The 19,548-nt window shown below is 40.7% G+C and overlaps 3 protein-coding genes and 1 long non-coding RNA gene across 9 annotated transcripts; 2 read left to right on the top strand and 2 right to left on the bottom strand.

Moving 5' to 3' along the window:
• The first annotated feature begins 138 nt into the window (after nucleotides 1-138).
• On the top strand, nucleotides 139-1,953 carry LOC103395820 (transmembrane protein 69). Of its 2 annotated transcripts, XM_008333615.3 has the most exons (4): nucleotides 139-281; nucleotides 340-354; nucleotides 536-580; nucleotides 714-1,953. In XM_008333615.3, exons 3-4 carry the CDS (start codon nucleotides 542-544, stop codon nucleotides 1,404-1,406), a joined length of 732 nt encoding a protein of 243 aa, XP_008331837.1. In that variant the 5' UTR covers nucleotides 139-281; nucleotides 340-354; nucleotides 536-541; the 3' UTR covers nucleotides 1,407-1,953. The 2 variants fall into 2 exon arrangements, with proteins under 2 accessions (XP_008331837.1, XP_024908109.1); XM_025052341.1 differs by lacking the exon at nucleotides 139-281 and having other exon boundaries at nucleotides 288-354.
• Nucleotides 1,700-5,618, bottom strand: ipp (intracisternal A particle-promoted polypeptide). Its single transcript, XM_008333614.3, has 10 exons — nucleotides 5,516-5,618; nucleotides 4,757-5,189; nucleotides 4,327-4,538; nucleotides 4,028-4,247; nucleotides 3,755-3,910; nucleotides 3,496-3,663; nucleotides 3,261-3,398; nucleotides 2,892-3,014; nucleotides 2,585-2,805; nucleotides 1,700-2,498 (listed from the first exon to the last, which is right to left on the bottom strand). Exons 2-10 carry the CDS (start codon nucleotides 5,103-5,105, stop codon nucleotides 2,274-2,276), a joined length of 1,812 nt encoding a protein of 603 aa, XP_008331836.1. The 5' UTR covers nucleotides 5,106-5,189; nucleotides 5,516-5,618; the 3' UTR covers nucleotides 1,700-2,273.
• Nucleotides 5,619-9,123: 3,505 nt separating this feature from the next.
• LOC103395816 (uncharacterized) lies at nucleotides 9,124-13,702 on the top strand. 2 transcript variants are annotated; one of them, XR_523293.3, is made up of 4 exons: nucleotides 9,124-10,003; nucleotides 10,585-10,696; nucleotides 11,519-11,616; nucleotides 13,563-13,702. It is a non-coding gene; the product is annotated as an uncharacterized LOC103395816 (long non-coding RNA). The 2 variants fall into 2 exon arrangements; XR_003048690.1 differs by having other exon boundaries at nucleotides 9,128-10,696.
• LOC103395817 (phosphatidylinositol 3-kinase regulatory subunit gamma-like) lies at nucleotides 11,768-17,882 on the bottom strand. Of its 4 annotated transcripts, XM_025052387.1 has the most exons (11): nucleotides 17,673-17,872; nucleotides 17,469-17,558; nucleotides 15,301-15,412; nucleotides 15,093-15,191; nucleotides 14,824-15,004; nucleotides 14,538-14,654; nucleotides 14,292-14,434; nucleotides 14,020-14,196; nucleotides 13,859-13,933; nucleotides 13,595-13,765; nucleotides 13,217-13,490 (listed from the first exon to the last, which is right to left on the bottom strand). In XM_025052387.1, the coding sequence occupies exons 2-11, from the start codon at nucleotides 17,521-17,523 to the stop codon at nucleotides 13,217-13,219; spliced, it is 1,404 nt and encodes a 467-aa protein (XP_024908155.1). In that variant the 5' UTR covers nucleotides 17,524-17,558; nucleotides 17,673-17,872. The 4 variants fall into 4 exon arrangements, with proteins under 4 accessions (XP_008331834.1, XP_008331835.1, XP_024908155.1 ...); XM_008333612.3 differs by having other exon boundaries at nucleotides 11,768-13,490; nucleotides 17,469-17,882; XM_008333613.3 differs by having other exon boundaries at nucleotides 11,768-13,490; nucleotides 14,292-14,368; nucleotides 17,469-17,882.
• Nucleotides 17,883-19,548: the final 1,666 nt, after the last annotated feature.

The following is a 19,548-nucleotide window of genomic DNA, read 5'->3' as shown; positions in this document are numbered from 1 at the left end:
AAATAACAAATACACACAAATATATCAATATTTAATAGAAATGTGTGATATTTTTAAATACATGCGAGAGATAGTTGTGGAAGTAGTGCATGCATTGAGAATGTGACAACTTGAACATAACTTTATGCGTCCCCGCCACCCCCAGTCAAACTAGTCGATCCACACTCTCGTCTCGCCATTTCAGAAACAGGCATTTAATCGAGCAACGATAGAAAGACAGCGACGTAAACGACCTCAAGTCAAGCTACTTCTGTTATACGAATTACGAAAAAAAACAAGAAAAACGACCTCAAGTCAAGCTACTTCTGTAATACGAATTACGGGGGAAAAAAACAAGAGGTCGCAGCAGCTTCGGTGGGTTGTTGATAATGTACAGAATACATTTTAATTACACCACGTCTGTTTTGCATTTCATCTTTATTTTGGTCTTTAAAAGCAAAGCACTGTAATGCTTACGTTTAGAGCGACCACTACACTGACATAAATTGATTTTTTTGTAATGTTGTATTAATATTTAATTAATATTTCATTTCAGCCTAAAATGTTCAGAATTCCAACTGGACGGCGCATCATTGATCGGGTAAGCCTTAAATGTGCCTCGTTTACTATGCACCAAACTACATACTGTAATCTCATATAATTTTATCCACAAATGTGGATAATAATATAACATTAGGACATTTACACCCTTCTTTGGATTATTATATTCACAGGTCTTGGTTTGGAGATGTCTTCAGCACAAAACAACGACACCAAACTATTTGCAACAACTCCAGCCTCTGTGTTGCTCCCACTTTTTCTCCAGAGGAACTTCATCTCAGAAGCTGTTAAGCACAAGGCCAGTTAGCTGGCATGCATCACGTTTCAGTCAGCATGATTCACAAAACACCTCAAACAGCGGAGGTTCCAGTGACAACTTGGGTTTGAAGATACTCACTCAGGCTCCTAAACCAGCCTTGTATCTGGGTTTCTCCGGACTCATCCCTTTCCTCTCCGCACCTCTCCTGATGGTCGTGTCCCAGTCCTTCCATCCAGATGTGGCATATGCCCAGGTTGTTTATGGGGCCTGCATCGTGTCCTTCCTCGGAGGTGCTCGCTGGGGTTTTGCAGTCCCTGCCGGTAGTCCGGCTCAGCCTGACTGGATGAATTTGGGCAACAGTGTAGTACCCTCACTGTTGGCCTGGCTGGCACTGCTCTGCCAGGACAACATCACAGAGGCTGCTCTGATAGTGATCATGGGGCTGGGTCTGTCACTACATTGTGACCTGGTCCTTCTGCCTGGGTACCCCGCATGGTTCAAAGCCATGAGGACTGTCCTCACCGTGATTGCCACCTTCTCGCTGGTGGCTACGCTGATCATTAAAAAGTTCTGTCCTGAAAAGAAGTTCAGGGAGATCAAGGGCTGATCGAAAAGACTACTTTGTTCTTTGATCTGTATTTAATAAAACTGTAAAGAGTACCACGTTGTTGTGTTTTCTGCAAAAAAACTGCAGTAGTTTATTCAATATTTATTCTGACTAAAAATGACATCTTTTTTTTTTTGCATCATTTTCTTTTTTATGTAGATAATTAGCCGACTGATCGTACTGTTATTGTGCACAACAGTAAATGTGACAGAATGCAAAAGAACAAAAACGGGACTAAAAATGACTTTACCCGGTGCAAATGGGATGAAATGTAAGACGCAGTATTCTCCAGCAAATATCAGATGTATTTATTTGGTTGTACATGACAAAGTATTGTGGGTACCAAACCAAACCAGTGGGAAATGGGTTATCAAAGAGCTGGTGTAGAAACAGTGATAGTGTGCAGTTGAGTGTCTTTTTTGTTGTTGTGTTACACATTTCTAGTAGCTACGCACACACCTCAAACATACAGTACATTGGATATAAAAGTTAAATAAAAATTCAAGAACAGGGCTGTCATATCTTAGCCTTAGTATTCACACAGAGAAAAAAAAAAACCAACCAAGGCGCACGTCTAACAGTGGCAACGGTTAGTTTCCAGGTATCAGTATACATCTTGAATGTAACAGTATGACTTTTTCAAAAATATATTGTTTACATGAAACTAAAACCTGGTGAGTGTGAAGTCTAATAATTATGACTTCATTAAAAACTATTAATAAACCATGATGAGTTATCCCTCTTAGACACTGTAAGATGGGACAAGGAAATGACAGAAATGACAGACGAGCGTAATTCATGTTTGAACAATGCGATGACTTGGGTTTACTCGTCTGAATCGGAACATTTGTTTTTAAATTGTGCCTGTCAAAGCACCGCCAGACCTCCATCACAGCGGCTGGTGATCATGTTGCTGACCTCAGTCCACGTGTCCAGGTGAGGGTCATAGATTTCCACAGAGTCAACTGTGACCGGGGCAGAAAAGTCTCTGCTGGCAGCCCTGCCTCCGACTGCATAAAGCAGCCCGTTAACCGCTGACACTGACATGCCTGCGCGTGCGGTCGACATGGGGGCCACTTCCATCCATTTCTCCTGAGACACGAGCAGAGAAGGAGAGCGTGAACGTTACACGGGAAAAATGATCGCAACAACGTCAACGCGAAACAGTGTTACTTTACCTCTTCCGGACAGTATTTCTCCACTGTCTCCAGTGCACCCAGTGCCTCATTCCAGCCACCCACCGCATAGATGCAGTTATTGAGGCAGGCCACGCCCACGTAGGCCCGACGTGTCACCATGACTGGCAGCGCGCTCCACCGGCGGGACATGGGGTCATACACCTCCGCGGATCGCAGCTCCATCCCTTCGTCACTGATGCCTCCGATCACATATATGAAGCCTGGAGAGAAACAACTGGTCAGTTTGGCACTGAAGACTCAAATAGTTCATTTAAAACAACAAAAAAAGAAAAGTGAAAACACGCACCTTGTAGCTCACAGCATCCGAAGTAGTAACGAGGAACCGCCATGCTGCCGATGACCTCCCACTTGTTCTCTTCCGGATCGTAGCGTTCCATTGTCTTTCCGATCTCGGAGCCAATCCAACCTCCTTTAGTACAGGTCAAGACAGGGAGATATAAGTTCTGCTTATATATACGTACATATACAGACCATACCACATTATACTGAGGTGAATCTGCTTATAATCTATCCATCTATCCATCTATCCATTCATCCATCCATCCATCCATCCATCCATCAATGATTCTATGATTCGGTCAAATCAAAGCCAAAGAATGCACATGAATATGCCTGAAGGTTTCTCTTAAAAAAATAAAGCTACTCAGATAACTACCAAGTGCATACAGGGCTCCATGGCAGGGACAGACTCCAACTCCGCAGCGAGGATAGTTCAGAGATGCGACAGCAGCCCACTGTTTTGTCACGGGGTCGTATCTCTCCGTGCAGTCAAATATCATGGAGTCTTTCTCCCCTAGCGCAAAAAGAGATGTCAAGTTAGTTAGTCGTGTACGAGTGCATGTGCAGAATAGTATTCTTTCTACACTTAAATGGCACAATCGCTCACGTACCTCCGACTACGTATATCATACCCTCCAAGACAGCTACCCCGACACCACTGCGGGCCTGGTGCAAAGACGATACTGTCGTCCAGTACTGGTTGAAGGTGTCAAAGCGTTCTACGCAGCTCAGAGCCCGACTGTCACTCCAACGGCCCCCTTGTAATCGAGTATAACCTCCTAAAAAAAGTCAAAAGGGAGATAATTGTCGACTTTTTTGATTAAAAAAAAAAAGAATTGAATTTATTAAAACAAAAAATAAATAGAACACCTATAGCATAGAGGTATTTCCTGGCTTTTCTTCTGGGTCTCATCTTTGCAGGTTGTAGTTGACTGAACACTTTGTTTTCCTTGGGACACTTGGTGACTTCCGTGTATTCCTTGAGCAGCGTTTGCAGTGCCACCCGCAGGCTAAAGTCGGTAATGCCTTTGTGGGAGGAAAAGAGGCGAACGTTGTTTTTGTTTATCTTAAGAATGTTAAAGTTAGAATTGTCAAATATAAACGTACAAATTTGTATGTATATATATATTTTTTTTCTTTTACCTTCTATGTATTTAAAAAGTCTCTGTGGGGATAGAAGAGGAAAGCGGACCGGTTCCAGCACTTCCACAACATTTTTCTTCCTCTTTGGTACATCATGGAGAACCCAGTCCATGGCTGCAGTGAAGACCTGATACTCGTCCTCGATTCTGAGCTCTTCACTTCGTAGCAGTTTGACCAACTGATCCTTGGAGAGGCCCCTAAACTCTTCAGTAACGCAAACCTAAATGGTAAGAGTTTGAGTGTGAACAATGCGTTCAACTAGCACGCTGATACGAGGATTTGGTTTTTAAAGGTCATACCTCAAGAAAGTGGACGTGTATGTAATTCTCAGTGAACTCCAGCATGTCCAAGCAGGCGATCTGCTCCAAGAACTGGAAGATGCCCACACAGTTGGACGGGTCCATGTGGCCCTTGAGGAACTCCCCGCAGACAGACACCACCTCGTTCAGCTGCAGCATGTCAGCAGCAATCATGAGCTCCTGAACATTTTCAACTGTTACTATAATCAAACCTGAAAAAAGCAACAACAAAAAAAATCACTTAACAAAAGAGTAAAAAAGATGGTTTATATTATATGTTTCCCAAAGACTGGGTCACGATCCTCAGGTGGGTCGCAAAGAATTTGTTTTGGGTCGTCTTATATCATGTTTCCCAGGAGTTTATGAATAATTTCTCTTGACTTGGGTCGTGAAGGTTTGTGACTTAAAAATAAAATACGTTAAAACTGACCTGTGTATATAAAGTCGAGCAGCACTTCAAAGACTTCAGTCTCCACGCCCATGATCTGCACCTCTTCTTTATCCGCTTCCCTCATCCCACCAGAAAACAAAGCAGAGAAATAGGGGCTGCTTGCCGCGAGCACCAGCCTGTGAACCGTGAACATTTGGCCGCCGACGTTCAGACGCACGTCACAGAAGTCGGTGCGGTGCCGCATTTTGTTCATCTGTGCCAGAATGAGCCTGGCATAGCGGTCAGACGCCAAAAGGACCTGTTCTGATGCCTGCAATGCCATGGTCGCTACGGCATCACTTCCACCACCACTAAAACCCGTGGATGTTGAAACACAGATGGAGGACATAACAGCAGAGGCAGTACTGTGTTCCCATGGAGTCCAGTTATTCTTCAACTCCTCATCCTTAGGGAGTCTCAGCCTATGGCTTACCTGTAAAGCATAAAGGTAAATGCATATTAAACATCAAAAAATACGATTATTTTAAAAGTCTATAGCATGTATGTCAGTAGGTAGAACGTTTGTCAACATTCTGACCTCTAAATTATCTATATAATTATCTTCTACTATCTTTAGTGCAATTCTAATAGCTAAGGTTAAACAGTCCCTTCAGTTGTTAGCACGGCATGCTAACATATAAAAGGAAGCTATATGTCACAAAACCTATCTCCACATAGCAGTTAAATTAACGGACTGTCAAATTAAAGAGGGCCACTGAAAAACACACAATATACAAGCTGTGTTCGACTGCGACTAACCCATAAGTTTACGGATGAGAAGGATGCAGAACAACTTCCGTCATCCAGCTGAACCTGTCAATCCTCTGCTCTGAAATCGACTACACTAGCCTTGGAGCTTCCGTCATCACTAACTAATTCCCGGAAGCTGTGAAACGTATACAGTTACCGTTTGTAAGTTGCTAATAGCCTATTTAACTATCTGTTATGAAGAAAGTTGTCTTGTTTTATTATAAAAAAAATTAAGAAAATTGTTTCCTTGTTTTTCGTTTTTTTTAAAGGTATTTTAGGACTACGCGGCATCAAACGTTGTTACAACATTCAACGTCAGGGGGCAGCGTTGCCTCAAACAGGTTGTTGAAAATGGAAGTCCTTGACTAAAAACCACAAAACCTACCATGTCAATTATCATAGTATTCTTACCATGTCAGCCCCCAGTAGAACGGTAATTTTAGACGTAGCTGTTCTCCAATGTGTTGGCTGTGAGGTCGAGCGAGCAGCAACCCTGTCTGCTCTTAGACAGGGGCATATGGATTTTGTTTTAATCAGGAACTTCCTATGAAATCAGCTTAAATATGAATTTGAACCATTTTTCAGTAAAACAATCTAAAATAAGGAGGAAAAATGTATTGGAAATGCACACTGAAAAAAATGTCGGGTTAATATCTTGCACAACCACGGAGGCATCTGTCACTTTGACTTTTAATTCAAGCTATTTTATTGTGTCAATAAAAATGAAACTGCCTGCGGTATTGTTCAGAATGTGTAGCTGCAGCAGCAGCACCGGGCCATTAAAATTCAGAGTTAATCATGTGTCAACCTAGCCACCATTTTAGCTACAACCCATTTCCTGTCTTTTGCCCCCCGTATTGTTACATGATGTTTCGTGTATTGTAAGAGTATTCCTGAAAGGACTTGTTTTTCCATTACATTCATATCTTACAAAATATCCAGAAATGCCTTAAAAATTACTGTATCTCTACTGTATATGTGCATGAATGACATGTGACATATATTATAAAAATGAAAGGGGTATACACAGCTAAAAGACAGGTCAACGTGCACAAGGCCTGCAAACAGGCAAAATAGATTGCTGTCGAGCACTCTTGCTAAAAAAATATTGAACTGAACTTGGTAATTTGCATGAATGGTTCCCTCTCTGGAGCCTTGGAAGCGCGATTTGTTATACATTTTGTTGTCTTTTGTTCTCAGTGCTGCTGCCTGGGCAGGTGTCTCTAGTAGAACAGGTTTGAAGAGATAGGTGAGGTTTTTTTAATGAACTTTTATGCAGCGAGACACACAGACAGACAGACAGCTTTCAGGCTTACAATGTTTCCGTTGTATCTTAATAATACGTCTTTTTTTTGTGGTATGCACGGTTGTGGTTCCTCCATTTTCCCCCCCTCATATAGGCAATGTTTTTCCTTGTCAGTATCATGATAATTATTTTTGCACTGATTGTCATGACTCCTCGTTGTGGCGATGGGAAGCAGAATGTTTGCTTTGCTCACAGAATCTCCCATGTAGTGGTAGAAAAAAGTAGGTGGTGTGAGGGTCATCCCATGGAAAGTGGTCACTGTAATTACTGTTCTGTTTTAAGTGTAGGGCACGTCTGACTTTTACATCAGGACTCCTTCCTCTGGCGAGACGTTGCTTTCACCAGGAAAGAAAAACATCGTGAGTCGTAACTGACAGCTCAAGGGTTCTTTTGGGAGCAAGTGGAGTTCAGCGCTTGCCGAGTGCTGTGATTGGCTTCAAATCAAAATCGTACGCAAGCAATTAGAGCACTCTGTGTTAAGAACTTGTATTATTATTTCCACAATATGAAACAATAAGTTACCAAGGCCGAAAATAACTTTTACCCTTACAAATATTGTTTTGGGGCCAGAGCAATCGAAACAAAAGTTGTGTGTACTAGAAGTAACTTTGAACTTAGAACTTTAGGTACATTATTTCTTTATTTTACATACTATTCAAAAGGGTTCTAATGGTTTTCCTGACTACAAGTTTGGTCTCAGGCCTTTGACTCCCGTGTACATATGCTATCATATGCCTTTCAGACCGAGCTGGTTTCTGATTTAACTCGGAGTCGTCCTTGCCATCTGTCCCGCAGCCACTTGTCTATCTGTCCTGTGCAACACTGCTTTGCTGGCCATATGCCCGGCTGGTTCTTTTTTAATCTATTTGAGAGCTGATCTTCCGCGATGAGACTAAGAACTTGACAGATGCTGTGGCCTTTCATTTATTACAGCTAATTTCTTTTTTCCCCCCCTTGTAGAATCGAAGCACAACGTCGTCAAATTACAAGGATTCCTTGCAGTGTTTGGCATTTGTCCTAAAGGGAGGTTACTATTGATGTCGCCTCTTGATTTATACACATTAAAAACAGGTGAAACAATTTGACACTTGAAGTTGCTGCTAATGTGGTTTGAGTATAGTTCTTGACTGATTTACTGGTGAATTGTATCCATTGTATGCCTTACTTTACTGGTGAATTGTATCCATTGTATGGAGTTTTCAGTGATCGTCTTATTCAAAATAATGTCCAGGTACATAAAGTAGGATATTGCAAGTCCTAAAATCAACATTATTTTGTTTGGAAAAGGCATAAAACCTTAGTTTAAAGAATATTTAATAAAACATATAAAAATGTATTTTACATATCTTTAGATTTGGGGTTATATTCTACACTTTTACCTTTTTGGTATTATTTGAGAACAATAAAAAAAAACAGCTAACCTCCAGCAATATTAAATTAGGTCACCCAATGACATCAGGCCTTAAAATCTCTAGGTGTTTGAATTACGAGGCTACCCCAAATATTTTGTTCAGAGTGGAATTTTCCACTGTCTTTTATAATGTCTCAGCCACTGTTTATGTATTTATTCATGTATTAGTTATTTAACCTTTTTGTAAACTAGGTAACTGTCGTGGCTAACTGTACATTATAATAGTTTCTTCTCCTAAATTTGTTATAATTCACATATTTTAATGCATTTATTCATATGCTGTGGTCGTATCACCCTTTTCCAATCAATACTACTGGAAAATAAACATTTAACGTCAGCCTCAATATATTTTAAACCTCTCTTGCAGTTTTTATGAAACAATGACAAGAAATGTGTAATTTGGACTAGAAATACCGTCAGTAAGAAATGTGTAATTTGGACTAGAAATAATAAATAATAATAATAAAAAGAACACGATGTATTTCAGTGGCAGGACAATACAAACTATGGTAAAAACTCCCTTAATTTGAAAAGTATTACCTTATGTGCAGAAAATGGAGCTCTAATAATAATTAACCAATTTAATAGTGCAGAGTGATTATCCGAGACACGTTGCTGATTGACAGCTCAATTATCCAGTTGGAACTGTCCGTAGTGACTGGGTGACGTCATTTCTTTTGTCAGACTCCTATTGGATGATTCAGGTGTTGACTCGAGAACAATGTGGGAGACTTGGAAATCCGATTCACACTTTAGTGTTCTGCGGAAAGTGACGTCATAAATAGGCAAACAAATATAATCTTTTACAACGACTTTTGTTCAAAATATTCGACTAATTCCTTTGAGGAGGTTCTGGAGTCGTCCCCAGCTGTCAACGGGTGAGGGCGGGGTACACACTGGTATTCTAGCGGTCAGGCCACATAGAGAGACAACCACTCACGTTCACGTTTGTACTCAGGGTAAAGAGTAGCCAATCAAATGTATCCTCTAATATGCATGTTTCTGTGCTGTGGGAAGAAACCGGGGAAAACTCACGCGCATTACATGCAAAGTAAATATATGTTATATATATATTAGTGTGAACCTATTACAATCAAACGAAACAGAAACAAAATCGGTCTTAACTTTGGGGTTTACAGTACAACTTCATCTTGAAAAAAATCAAATAGAATTCCAACAAATGCTGTTTGGGAAAACTTGCTGTTCACGCGATACTTTTACAATTATCCATTTATAGCTAACCTTGTCACTTATTTAATGAATGCCTTTGACAGTGGACATCTATTTTTCATCATTATATTGAAAAAAAGCTTGGTTAACGGTTAATGGTTAACTAAACTTTATTAACTTCGAGGACTCGGTTGCGATTTGTCACCGCGTACATGCACTTTCAAAGCATTCAGGACGAACGGAAGATAACGTTTATTTTCGGCTGTGTGGGTACGAATTAAATGGAAATCCTGCCCATCGTATGTGTAATAGTTCATACCGCTGGGTATATGTTGCTTGGCAGGCAACACAATCTTGCTTTCAGCCAATAAACCAGCTATAATGTGAACCACGACAGAAGGGAGGGAAGGGAGAGAGGGGGAGCTCTCTCTTATCGATTCTGCCTCTGACATAGCAACTGGCCGTTGATTGGCTAGTGTGCGGCGCGTTCTCGGCCTCCCATTGGTTGACGGCGTAACGTGGAAACAGTGGAAGAGGACGGAGACAGAGGGGGGAAAAGGGCGGTGATTGGCTGCGGCCAAAACTGAAAGCGAAAACCTCTTCTTTCTCGGTGAGTGTGCAAGACAATTCATGATGTGTGTGTGTGTGTGTGTTTTAGGCGAGACTCCAGAGGTAAATCGTCCCCCTTCTGCTCTCCATACACCTCTTCCTTCTCTGACATTCCTCCCAGCAGCACCCATTTAAATTGAGAACTATAAAGCTAAATTGCTATGAATTTAAACGAGCAAGCTCGAAGACTAGAGGCCTGTTGGCAAGTGAAAAAGAAAAGGAGGAAAACTGAGACGGTCTGCGTGCGTGCGTGTGTGTGTGGGAGAGTTTATGGAAAAGAGAAAGACCAAGGGGGAAAAAAAAGGAAAGGCACGGGGGGTTGGGTTTTTACATAGATTAATCTCAGACTCTGGGAGTTACAGAAAATGAGAGGGAGCAGTGTAGGCCTGTGGGTATTGCCAAGGTGGGAGTGTTCTTCAGGTAAAAGGGAAATGCAGGAAAGAGCCCAGCATGACTTTTCAGCCTTTTATTTGTTCCTATATCCTGTACAGGGAGTTTGAGTAATGCATATTTTTCGAGTACTCTTTCCTGTCTGTCTGGCCTGCACATTTTCTCTACCCACTTTCCTCTTGTCATTTGCAGACAGGAGGTGAGTCAGCGCCAGTACAGCCTGTCCTACATGTCTGTATCACCCGCATCTGGTCTGTTGGAACTGTGAATGCCGTCTATCTGACAGCTCCCTGTGCTGACACAGGTAAAAGGGCGTATAATCCATGGCCTGGAACTGAGACTGTGCACCCCACTAATCCCTAAATAACGCAGGCTCTCTGTGATGGTTTAAAGAAGCCACCTGTTGCACTGGTCACCCAGAGCCAGTTGAGGTGGTGCCTGGCAGTGTCAGAGTCATTTTCACATCATCATCTTCATTGTTTTCATCAACACTGTCCCAGTACTAGAACAAAAGTAATAAAACTTTTACTTTTTACATGTCAAGCGGGCCGGACCAGTAAAGTCATAACACAATTACTTGTAAATAACAATAAGTCCATATTTTCACCCTTGGTTTCCATGCAGAGTACTGGAGAATATCCACATTTAATGATTATATAATTTAACAAAACATCATGAACATGAAGTGTTTTCATCAAGCGGGCCTGATTCAACCCCCTGGTGGGCCAGTTTTGGCCCGCGGGCCTTATGTTTGACACACCTGTCCTAGGTAAGTGGAAAAATTTTAATAGAAATAGGATTCAGTCTAAAAATAATGTCACAATGCCATCAACATTAGTTAACGTGATCATAATTTTCTCACTACAGCTTTAATTGTTGTGAAATTACGAGAGCTGCCTGTTGTGATAAAAGTGTGTGAGACAAAACTCAAACTTCTCTTGAGCTGGCTGGCACTGGGTGTTTACAGTCGAGCTGCATTCCTTTCGCAGGACCGTAAAAAAAGTTATTTCAAAATCGTATGTGTTCCCAGTGAACCAGATTAAACTTCAGCTCTGGCAGGAAAACAGACCAGGCGCATATCCTGCCATTGTCTTCATCTGTTCCTTTCCTTTTCGTTTGTCCACAGCGTGTCCTCTCGTACTCCCCTCACCTCATATCTCGACTTCCCGTAGAATTTGGCTCACCACAGAAGAACTTCGAGGTCCTGTTCTCTTGAAAGAACTGGTGAGTCTTTGTTGTGCACTTACTTATAATTACTGGGAAATTCCATGGTCATAGCATTGCATATTTTACCTTTAAAAAAAATCACATTTCAATTTCATTTGAAGATGATAATTAGGTTGAATGAGAATTAAAAACTAACAGATGACACAAGTTGACAAAACCCTTATCAGTTTATTGTCTTTTAGCCAGAAAAAGGTTAGGATCTCACATTGCTTAGCTTCACCCGAGGAGTTTCCTCAATCCTCAAGTGGAGTTCCATTTTTTTAACAAGAGGCTTAAACACCCTCCTTCCATAAACCAACCTCAGAAATACAGGTTACAGTTTCTCTGTACAGAGTATCTATTGTCCTCACACTTGAAAAATGTGCCAAGTTCAACATGGATTCCTTTCCTCTTAAGCTATGTAGGCTGCATGTCATGAAAAAAAAAAAAAAAAAAAAAACATTCATAGCTTGAGCAATGCCACAGTTCAAGTAATGGAGGCAGGATACATCCGGACCTCTGGCAGTTCACACAAACATCGGAGGCCACATCACACTGACACCACCAAAGAGAGTGCATTGTTGTGGCAATCGTCAACCTCTCATAACAGCATTACCTTCACCACCATCGTCGTCGTCGTCATACATTGCAACAATAAAAATACTGTTGGATTGCACTTTCTTCAAGCTTTCATTTTTGTGGCATGTTTATAGAAAAAATATATATAGAATACAAAAAGCTTATACTTCTTTGAGTAACAGAATATAACATACAGTACTTCAGATTATGATTTGATCAGCACATCAGCAGGTGTACATAAATTGCCCTACCCTTGCCCAACTGCAATTACAAGACTAAACAGGGATGTAGATTTGCTCACTATTAAGTGCTTTGGTCTATGGATATAACATTGAATACTCTTACAATGGTATTCTACAGGATGTTACTGCTACATAATTAGCCACTGTAAATGAATATCTAATAAGAAAAAGAGAATATGTCATGTGCACCACAAATTTTCACATATTCACACCTAGCGTCGGCCCAAGAACGGTTTGGTCCACCATGACAAGATCGGGCCTGCTCACAGTACCCCCCTCGGCAAATGCAGTAAGTAGTTACCTAATATACATCCAACGTATTGGTCAAATTTCCACGACTATATAATTTTTTTTTTCTAGGCATAAGGACATTAACGTTTGCCTTGTAAAAGCTGAAGTCAAACAAAGGTGCAGCACCTGAAATTAGTGAGCATTTATCTGGTTGTCAATATCCCTTACCAAAGTGTCCACTAAAAAAAAAAAAAAAAAAAACTGCAATAAATGAAGTACTTTTTTTTCTCTTTTTTTGTTTTTTTCCGGAAAGCTTAAACTGTTTTTTAAAAACAACCAACCAAACAATCAAACGAAAACAAAAAGAGTTTAAGCTGACATTCAAGTTCCAGTCCCACTTCAATATGTGAACTCTCGTTCACAAAAAAAAAAAAAAGATGGAATCACTGTAGTGCAAAAATTTTACACAATGCACCTCCGATGCAGTCCTTTCCGCAGGATACAGTAAACATATGTCCTTTTGTGTCTCTCTCTCTCTTTCTCTCTCTCTTTCTCTCTCGTTTGGATTACATTTCTGGTGCGGCAGGTGGAAGCCCTGCTGTGTGTTTTGGAGTTTGTAAGAGTTTGTGATCCTCTATATGCTGAGAAGGTGAGGATGCAGCTTTGGCGTTCACTGGATGCGACAGCCGAACATCCAGGGCGTCGTTGTGTTGAGCTAAAGAGTGCAGGCGATAGTGCAGAACGAGCTCTTTCAGCGAGCAGTGGACGTCGTACGGCTCGGCGAAGCCGTATCCGTGCGGTGTGCTGTAGATCATGCAATGCTTCACTTCCTTGTCCACCCTGAAAGGAAAACGTAAAAAACAGCAAGTGTTATTATCATTTAATGTTTGTTTTTTTTATTCTTGGTTCCAGTTGAGATACACGGACTACACAACGATACTCACACAACAGAGCAGGCGTAACATCCCTGTTTGCTGCTTTCGCGGATCAGGAACGTTCCAGGAACTTTTCCTTGAAGCATCTCCTCAGCCTGTGTCCTACTCATTTCTCCAACTAACCAACTTGTCTCATCTTGATGGGGCAAATTCTTTTCATCCCCCTTTAGTACGTATGTGCTGGAAAAAAAAAACCAAAACAGGCGTAAGTCAATATGGATATTTTGTTTAAAAGTTTTCTTTTCTTCTTCACGGGCTTTTTACTGAACTTACTCGTCAAGGCTGTCACTCTGTATGCCCAGCCAGTCATTTATGCGTTTCTGCCGTACACCTTTGTGATTAAGCCAGCTGTGAAAAGAACAAAGGATTGGTTCAATTTCAAATACCTTTATTACACATTGTAAAGTAGCAAACATTATTCCGACTATTCTTACTTCAAATACTGGTCTCTAATGTTGCGTAGCTGGATGAGGTCAGGCCTTAAGCTGTTCATCTTCCTGTCCGTCTCTCTGTAGTCCTCCACTTGCGTTCTCAAGTCTTCCTCCAGGTGAATCTTGCTGTCGTAGATCTCCACGAGTCGGCACTTGAGCTTTTCATAATTTATGAGAAAGCTAGAGGTGATGAATAGAGGGTATTAGTCTGAGCAAAGTTCAGGGAAAACTCGGTGCGCGTGCATTTAAATTAAACGGATGACGCAATGAAGTACCTTTCGAGATCTGTTTCGAGGGCTTCGGGCTGATTGTTCCTCTCGTATTCCTCGCCGTAGCGCTCCTGCTCACGACACTGCTCCTCAAAGATCAGCATTGTCTCATTAAAAGCCTCAATTGCTGTTCTCTTCATTTGTATTTCCTGCATCACAATTTACATCAAATTATTTAAAAAAAATGCTAAAAAAGATAAACAGATCTAGTTTACTTTTACGTATAGTAAAAGTTTTTGTTTTTTTAATTACCTGTGAGGTCTTTGTGAAGACTTTGTACAGACAGTCAAACTCTCTGGATTTCTCTTCATACCGATTATGAACCTCCTTCAGCTTCCTCCCAGCCATATCCACGCTGTCTTCTTTGACCTGATGAATCAAATGTTACACTGTTATCAAATACCTACATCGTCATTCGAATGTCTCTACAATTAAACAGACACAGATGCAGACTTGTGATTAGAAAGAATGTCTCTACAATTAAACAGACACAGATGCAGACTTGTGACTTGTGATTAGAAAATAACATTGTATTTACCTGCTGGAAGCGGGAGACAGGATGGGTCAGCATCAGATCCAGTGTGGCGTTGTACTCCACCAGCGGATGGTGTTGATAATACCAGATCAGCTCCACCACCGAAGTGAACGTGAGAGGGTCCGAGAAGCCGTACTTGCCGTCATGGTGGTAAATTTTGATCAACTTGTTGTGGCCGTCTTTTCTGTAAAGTGATTAAATGTATTTAAAAATAAAAATAAAACATCCTTACTTTCAACCATATTCGTAACACAACCTGCGCCTCTCCTTACCTCAACGTTAACGTGAAGTCTCCCTGCAGCTTCGTCGATGCGTCACGGACCAGGAAGGAGCCGTCAGGTGTGTCTCGGAGCTTCTCGTTTACCTCTTCCCTAATGGAAAAAAAAATTAACAGATCAGATTTAGGATTTTAAAAAAACAAACAACTTATTATGCTTTTAAGCAAATCATAATGAGATATAATTGACATAGGTTGGTTACCTGGTGATGTCTCCCCAGTACCATTCAGCGTCCTGCAGTGAATATGCAGGAGGGGACGGGCAGTTGTTGTTCATGGTGGAAGACACTGGCTTTGATGACCTGGCAGGGAGAGCTGTAAGAAAATATATAATAAACATTAAAAATAAAAGAAAAACAGTTTAGTCTAACAGTGAAATCTCTGTCACTGTCACTGTTTTAAACACCCTCATACTTCCACCACCATTCCTAGCAAACACAAGCCAGCGCTCACATATGGAGCCCGTCAAGATCTGGGGACAAGCCCAGACGTGTTTCCAAGAGATAATGCACTAAATAATAACCAACGTGCTAAGTTTTATCAGCGCCGAAACAAAAGAGTATACGTCACTGTTTTTATGTCAGTTGAACTATGGATGTTGTATATTTTTTAGTTTAACCAAGTGTTGTGGTGTGTCCTATGTTGACTAAAGTCTCGTTTGTAGCCTTGGCACTGTCTCCGTTTTCTTGAGGAGCGTTAAATGGGCTATAATTTTGTTTTAAGCCTTTTGGACCGGCCTTCCGTTCTTAAAAAAAATAATCGCCCACTTACAGGTCCTCGCAAGGTTTCTAACAGCTTCAGAAGTAAAGAAAAAAATATATATATCTGAGCACTTTCCTAGAAATGAAAAAAAAAGGAAGGCAAACCGCATCAAGAGGAGGTGAAGGGCGATATATTTCACTGGAGGACAAAAGTGCCTTTCATGAGGCAGTTTGGGGAGAACACAAGAGCTCCCTCAGTCAGGAGAAAATGTGAGTTTCTCCCACCATCCGCTCTCTTCGTTTTCTGACCTTAAAATAAACAAAAGGCAGGTGCAGCAAGCACAGTGGCAGGCAAGAAACGAAAAAAAAAAAAGGAAAAAAAAAAGCTGCGGTTCCTGAGCTCAGCAAAATTAAATCTGCACGCCTTCCCCTCTCGCTCTGCTGCCAAGTCTTGAAGTCTTACTGGCGTTCCGAAGCTCGCATGCACATACCAGCACAGACAAGAAAAACAGAATTGAGGCAAATATACACAACATGAAAGCTACGGTGGCAACAAGTGTGTTTGTGTTAACACCGAGACCTTTAGAGTGTTATTTCTTCAGTGACATTTTTTAAAAAAAATATCATTTTACTTGAGGGAGGCAACCAACAAATATTTTACTGACAATTAGTCAGACATTCATGCGGTTCCTATAATTTGGAAAATTACAATAAAAAAAAAAAAGAAGCTGAATGTGGAGCAGAGAAACCTGCACAGACTTCAGTTTTCAGAAGCTAAAACAAAAGTCAAATTGTACAAAAAAATGTATTTTATCGTTAAAAGAGTTATTAAATATACATTAGACTGGATTTTTGTATTTGCAATGTTTGTATGAATGTACCCTAAATAACGTAAAAGCTGTTTTTTTTTAAACTAACTATTTCAAGATGCATATAATAAGTCAATAACAATAATTTAGTGAAGTATTCTGGAAGGAAATGTATGTAAAAAAAATGGGTTGTAATTTGTTGGGAGATGACGTCTGTGAATAAATGTAGTTGTACTCTCGACTGGAGCGAAAAAGCAAAAGAGGCCGCTGTAACAGCAGCCTTTTACAACAGTGTAATAACGACTCGGTCAAATGACTAATGTAAATAATAAAAATAATTTAAAAAAAAAAAGCGTTGACGGGCTTCAGTTGAAGTCATGAGACTCGGGCTGTCTCGCCTGTAGCTTACTTTTTCAGAGCTAGCGCAGCAAATTACGCACGCCTGGCTGCGGACGAGAACAAAGCGCTCGTTTCATGCGACGTTCACAAAACGCTCCTTCGGCTATATTTCCCTTAAGAGTGACCATTCCACGCTGCCCTACTTCCAAAAAGAGGAGCCTTCTAGTGGTTGGTGAGGAGGCGCGGGGCCGCCGTGGCTCTCTGTCCGAGTTTGTCATTTGCGTCGGGACAAAAGAAAAAAGCCACTGCGCCTGGTCCACAGAAAGGTATTACGTAATTGGCAAGTATATTGCGCTGAGCATGCCTGGGCAAAGCCTATGGGGGAGCGCAGCGCCGAGGTCCTCTCTAAAGACAGCATATATATCACAAAAAATATTACAATAGTATATCTAAATATTAAAAAGAACATAATACCCCAAATCTTAGTGAAATAAACCATGGCTGTTTTTAACCCTAACTTACCTGGTGGTGCTTGATCCATTTCGATGTAGAATAGACCGTCGGGAGGATAAACCATTCCTGTTTCACGAAAGTAATCCAGGATGCTGTTATCTTTGCGCACGTAAAAATAAAAATTGAAAAATAAAAACCACAATAATGCACGGATGTTACATTAACCCAATTTAGGCTACTTCAGTGCATTCGGGTGCAGACGCCACGTCCTACCAAGAATTGAACCAAGAGCAAAATCCTTCGACTTCGAGTGAATAGAACATTCCAATGTCCAAATGTCTTCCCCTCATCAAAGCCTGTCTAAAGAGAGGCCGTTTATTGCTAAGAATTTTTTTTTCTTATTCGGACGTCGGTCCTTGTTGCGTTGGAGCGTTATTGCGATCAGCTTCATTACAGCTCGGAAGTGGTGCGACTTTAAAGGGCTGCTGGTAACATAATCTCGGTAAGGCCCATCCTCCTGCGAGGCTGAGGGGAGGAGATTCGTCTTCTTATAGGATTTTGTCTCCTGAAACACACCAAATCTACACCCGAATACATACATTACTAACATAAAATTATATAATTACAACATCCAAAATAATATTAAACTTTAATAACTCACCGTGCATTTAAAAAGTGCATTTAAACTTTCGTAACCCCCCATTTTTTAATGGTACATTCCGGACCGTTTCATTCACCTCTCCTTTGGCTGCACTTTAACAGCTAAAAATCCTTAAAGGGCATGAATGGAAAAGAAAAAAACCTAGGGTATTAATTTAAATCGTAAAAAAATATCATGAACTATATGATGTCTCATCAGGCTATAATGCAAAAAAATAAACTGCTATTAAAACGCGTGCTTCCGTCTCTGTTATACCGGAGGAGAGAACAGTTTGCTACAAATGACATCATTCTTTATGTTTTTTTTTTTTTTTTTTCTTGGTGATAATATACCCGTGGTCAGATGTTTGGCAGGGAACACCAGGAGTGGATGCTTTTGTTAGCTGAGGTAGCAGGTAGCTGCCTACTTGACAAGTGTGTATTATATTCTTGTTGAGCTTGTCAAACATGTTCAGCAACAAAAAATGACATCCTGACTCTCGCCACTTGTAATTATTGCTGCTTTGAGATCATCACGCCTAAGACGCCGTGGTTAATAGAAAAGAAGGTGTGTTACCGTCTATCAGTGTAGAATAAGGTCATATGTAAGATTTTGCAGATGTCACTCTGCCTGCTGTACACCGTATTATCCACTGACTGTATAAGTCAGTGTATTCCATGTATTCTTATACAAGGCTGTATAAGAATACATGGAATTTATTATTTAGGCTACAGAATCAATTAAAAAACGGAATTTATTATTTAGGCTACAGAATCAGCAGGGAACGTTAACTAATGTTGTTCATTTATAGATTAAAAAAAAATCTTTATTTTCAAGTACTAGTCTGAGACATGACCTGCTATTGTAAGCAATACATATATTACTTTAACTTTTCTGTAGGGCTGAATTTCATTTATATTTAAATTTTTTAAAAACAACTGATTTTATTAAGATTACCCGAGACAGCGAGTCTCCTTGGTTAAATTGAGGAGTTTGATTTGTACATTATCATGGTGGATCTTGGCGATTTACCTGGGGCTCAGATGTTTTTACACCAAAGCAGGATTTGCTAAGGCCTTGTTTTACAGACATGTTTTGAAAAAGTTAGCGATTAGTAAGTTCGATATAAACACAGTACTATTATGTTATAAGTGCACTCAGCTTATGGACTCCAGTAATGTAAATGTCACAGTACCCCCTGCAGGGGAGGGAGGTAATTGCACGTATGCTTATGTAACAGTTACCAAACCTAGGTCGAAATATTGTCCTTTACGTGTTACGATTTCCAGAGTGTGAGAATTGACATCCTCTTATTTGTCTTGTGGGCTGAATACGTGCATTGTTGTTTGTTCATGACACAGGATGACATTGTGCTGTAAATTTAAACAACCGAGGGGCTCTTCCACTAAGCTGACATTAGTGGCTTCAGGGAGAGTGAAACAAGGCCTGCTTGGTCAGAGGTCTGTCTCTGTTGGTGTCCAGGCGTTTATAGCCGTTCCCCTTTTGACC

This window comes from Cynoglossus semilaevis, chromosome 20 (assembly GCF_000523025.1).
Source record: "Cynoglossus semilaevis isolate Cse_v1.0 chromosome 20, Cse_v1.0, whole genome shotgun sequence".
NCBI classification, from domain to species: Eukaryota; Metazoa; Chordata; class Actinopteri; order Pleuronectiformes; family Cynoglossidae; genus Cynoglossus; species Cynoglossus semilaevis.
Note: the sequence above shows the minus strand (reverse complement) of the source record. Positions and strands in the feature narration are given on the sequence as shown.

Excerpts from the sequence above, each read along its gene's own strand:
- LOC103395820 (XM_008333615.3), top strand. The coding sequence starts at position 542 with ATGTTCAGAATTCCAACTGGACGGCGCATCATTGATCGG. Across the intron at positions 581-713 it reads GACGGCGCATCATTGATCGG|GTCTTGGTTTGGAGATGTCT; the intron begins GTAAGCCTTAAA and ends TTATATTCACAG.
- ipp (XM_008333614.3), bottom strand. The coding sequence starts at position 5,105 with ATGTCCTCCATCTGTGTTTCAACATCCACGGGTTTTAGTGGTGGTGGA. Across the intron at positions 3,664-3,754 it reads GAAATACCTCTATGCTATAG|GAGGTTATACTCGATTACAA; the intron begins GTGTTCTATTTA and ends GACTTTTTTTAG. Across the intron at positions 3,015-3,260 it reads TGGAGCCCTGTATGCACTTG|GAGGTTGGATTGGCTCCGAG; the intron begins GTAGTTATCTGA and ends CCTGTACTAAAG.
- LOC103395817 (XM_008333612.3), bottom strand. The coding sequence starts at position 17,523 with ATGGTTTATCCTCCCGACGGTCTATTCTACATCGAAATGGATCAAGCA. Across the intron at positions 15,413-17,468 it reads AATGGATCAAGCACCACCAG|CTCTCCCTGCCAGGTCATCA; the intron begins GTAAGTTAGGGT and ends ATTTTCTTACAG. Across the intron at positions 13,934-14,019 it reads ATTAGAGACCAGTATTTGAA|CTGGCTTAATCACAAAGGTG; the intron begins GTAAGAATAGTC and ends TTCTTTTCACAG.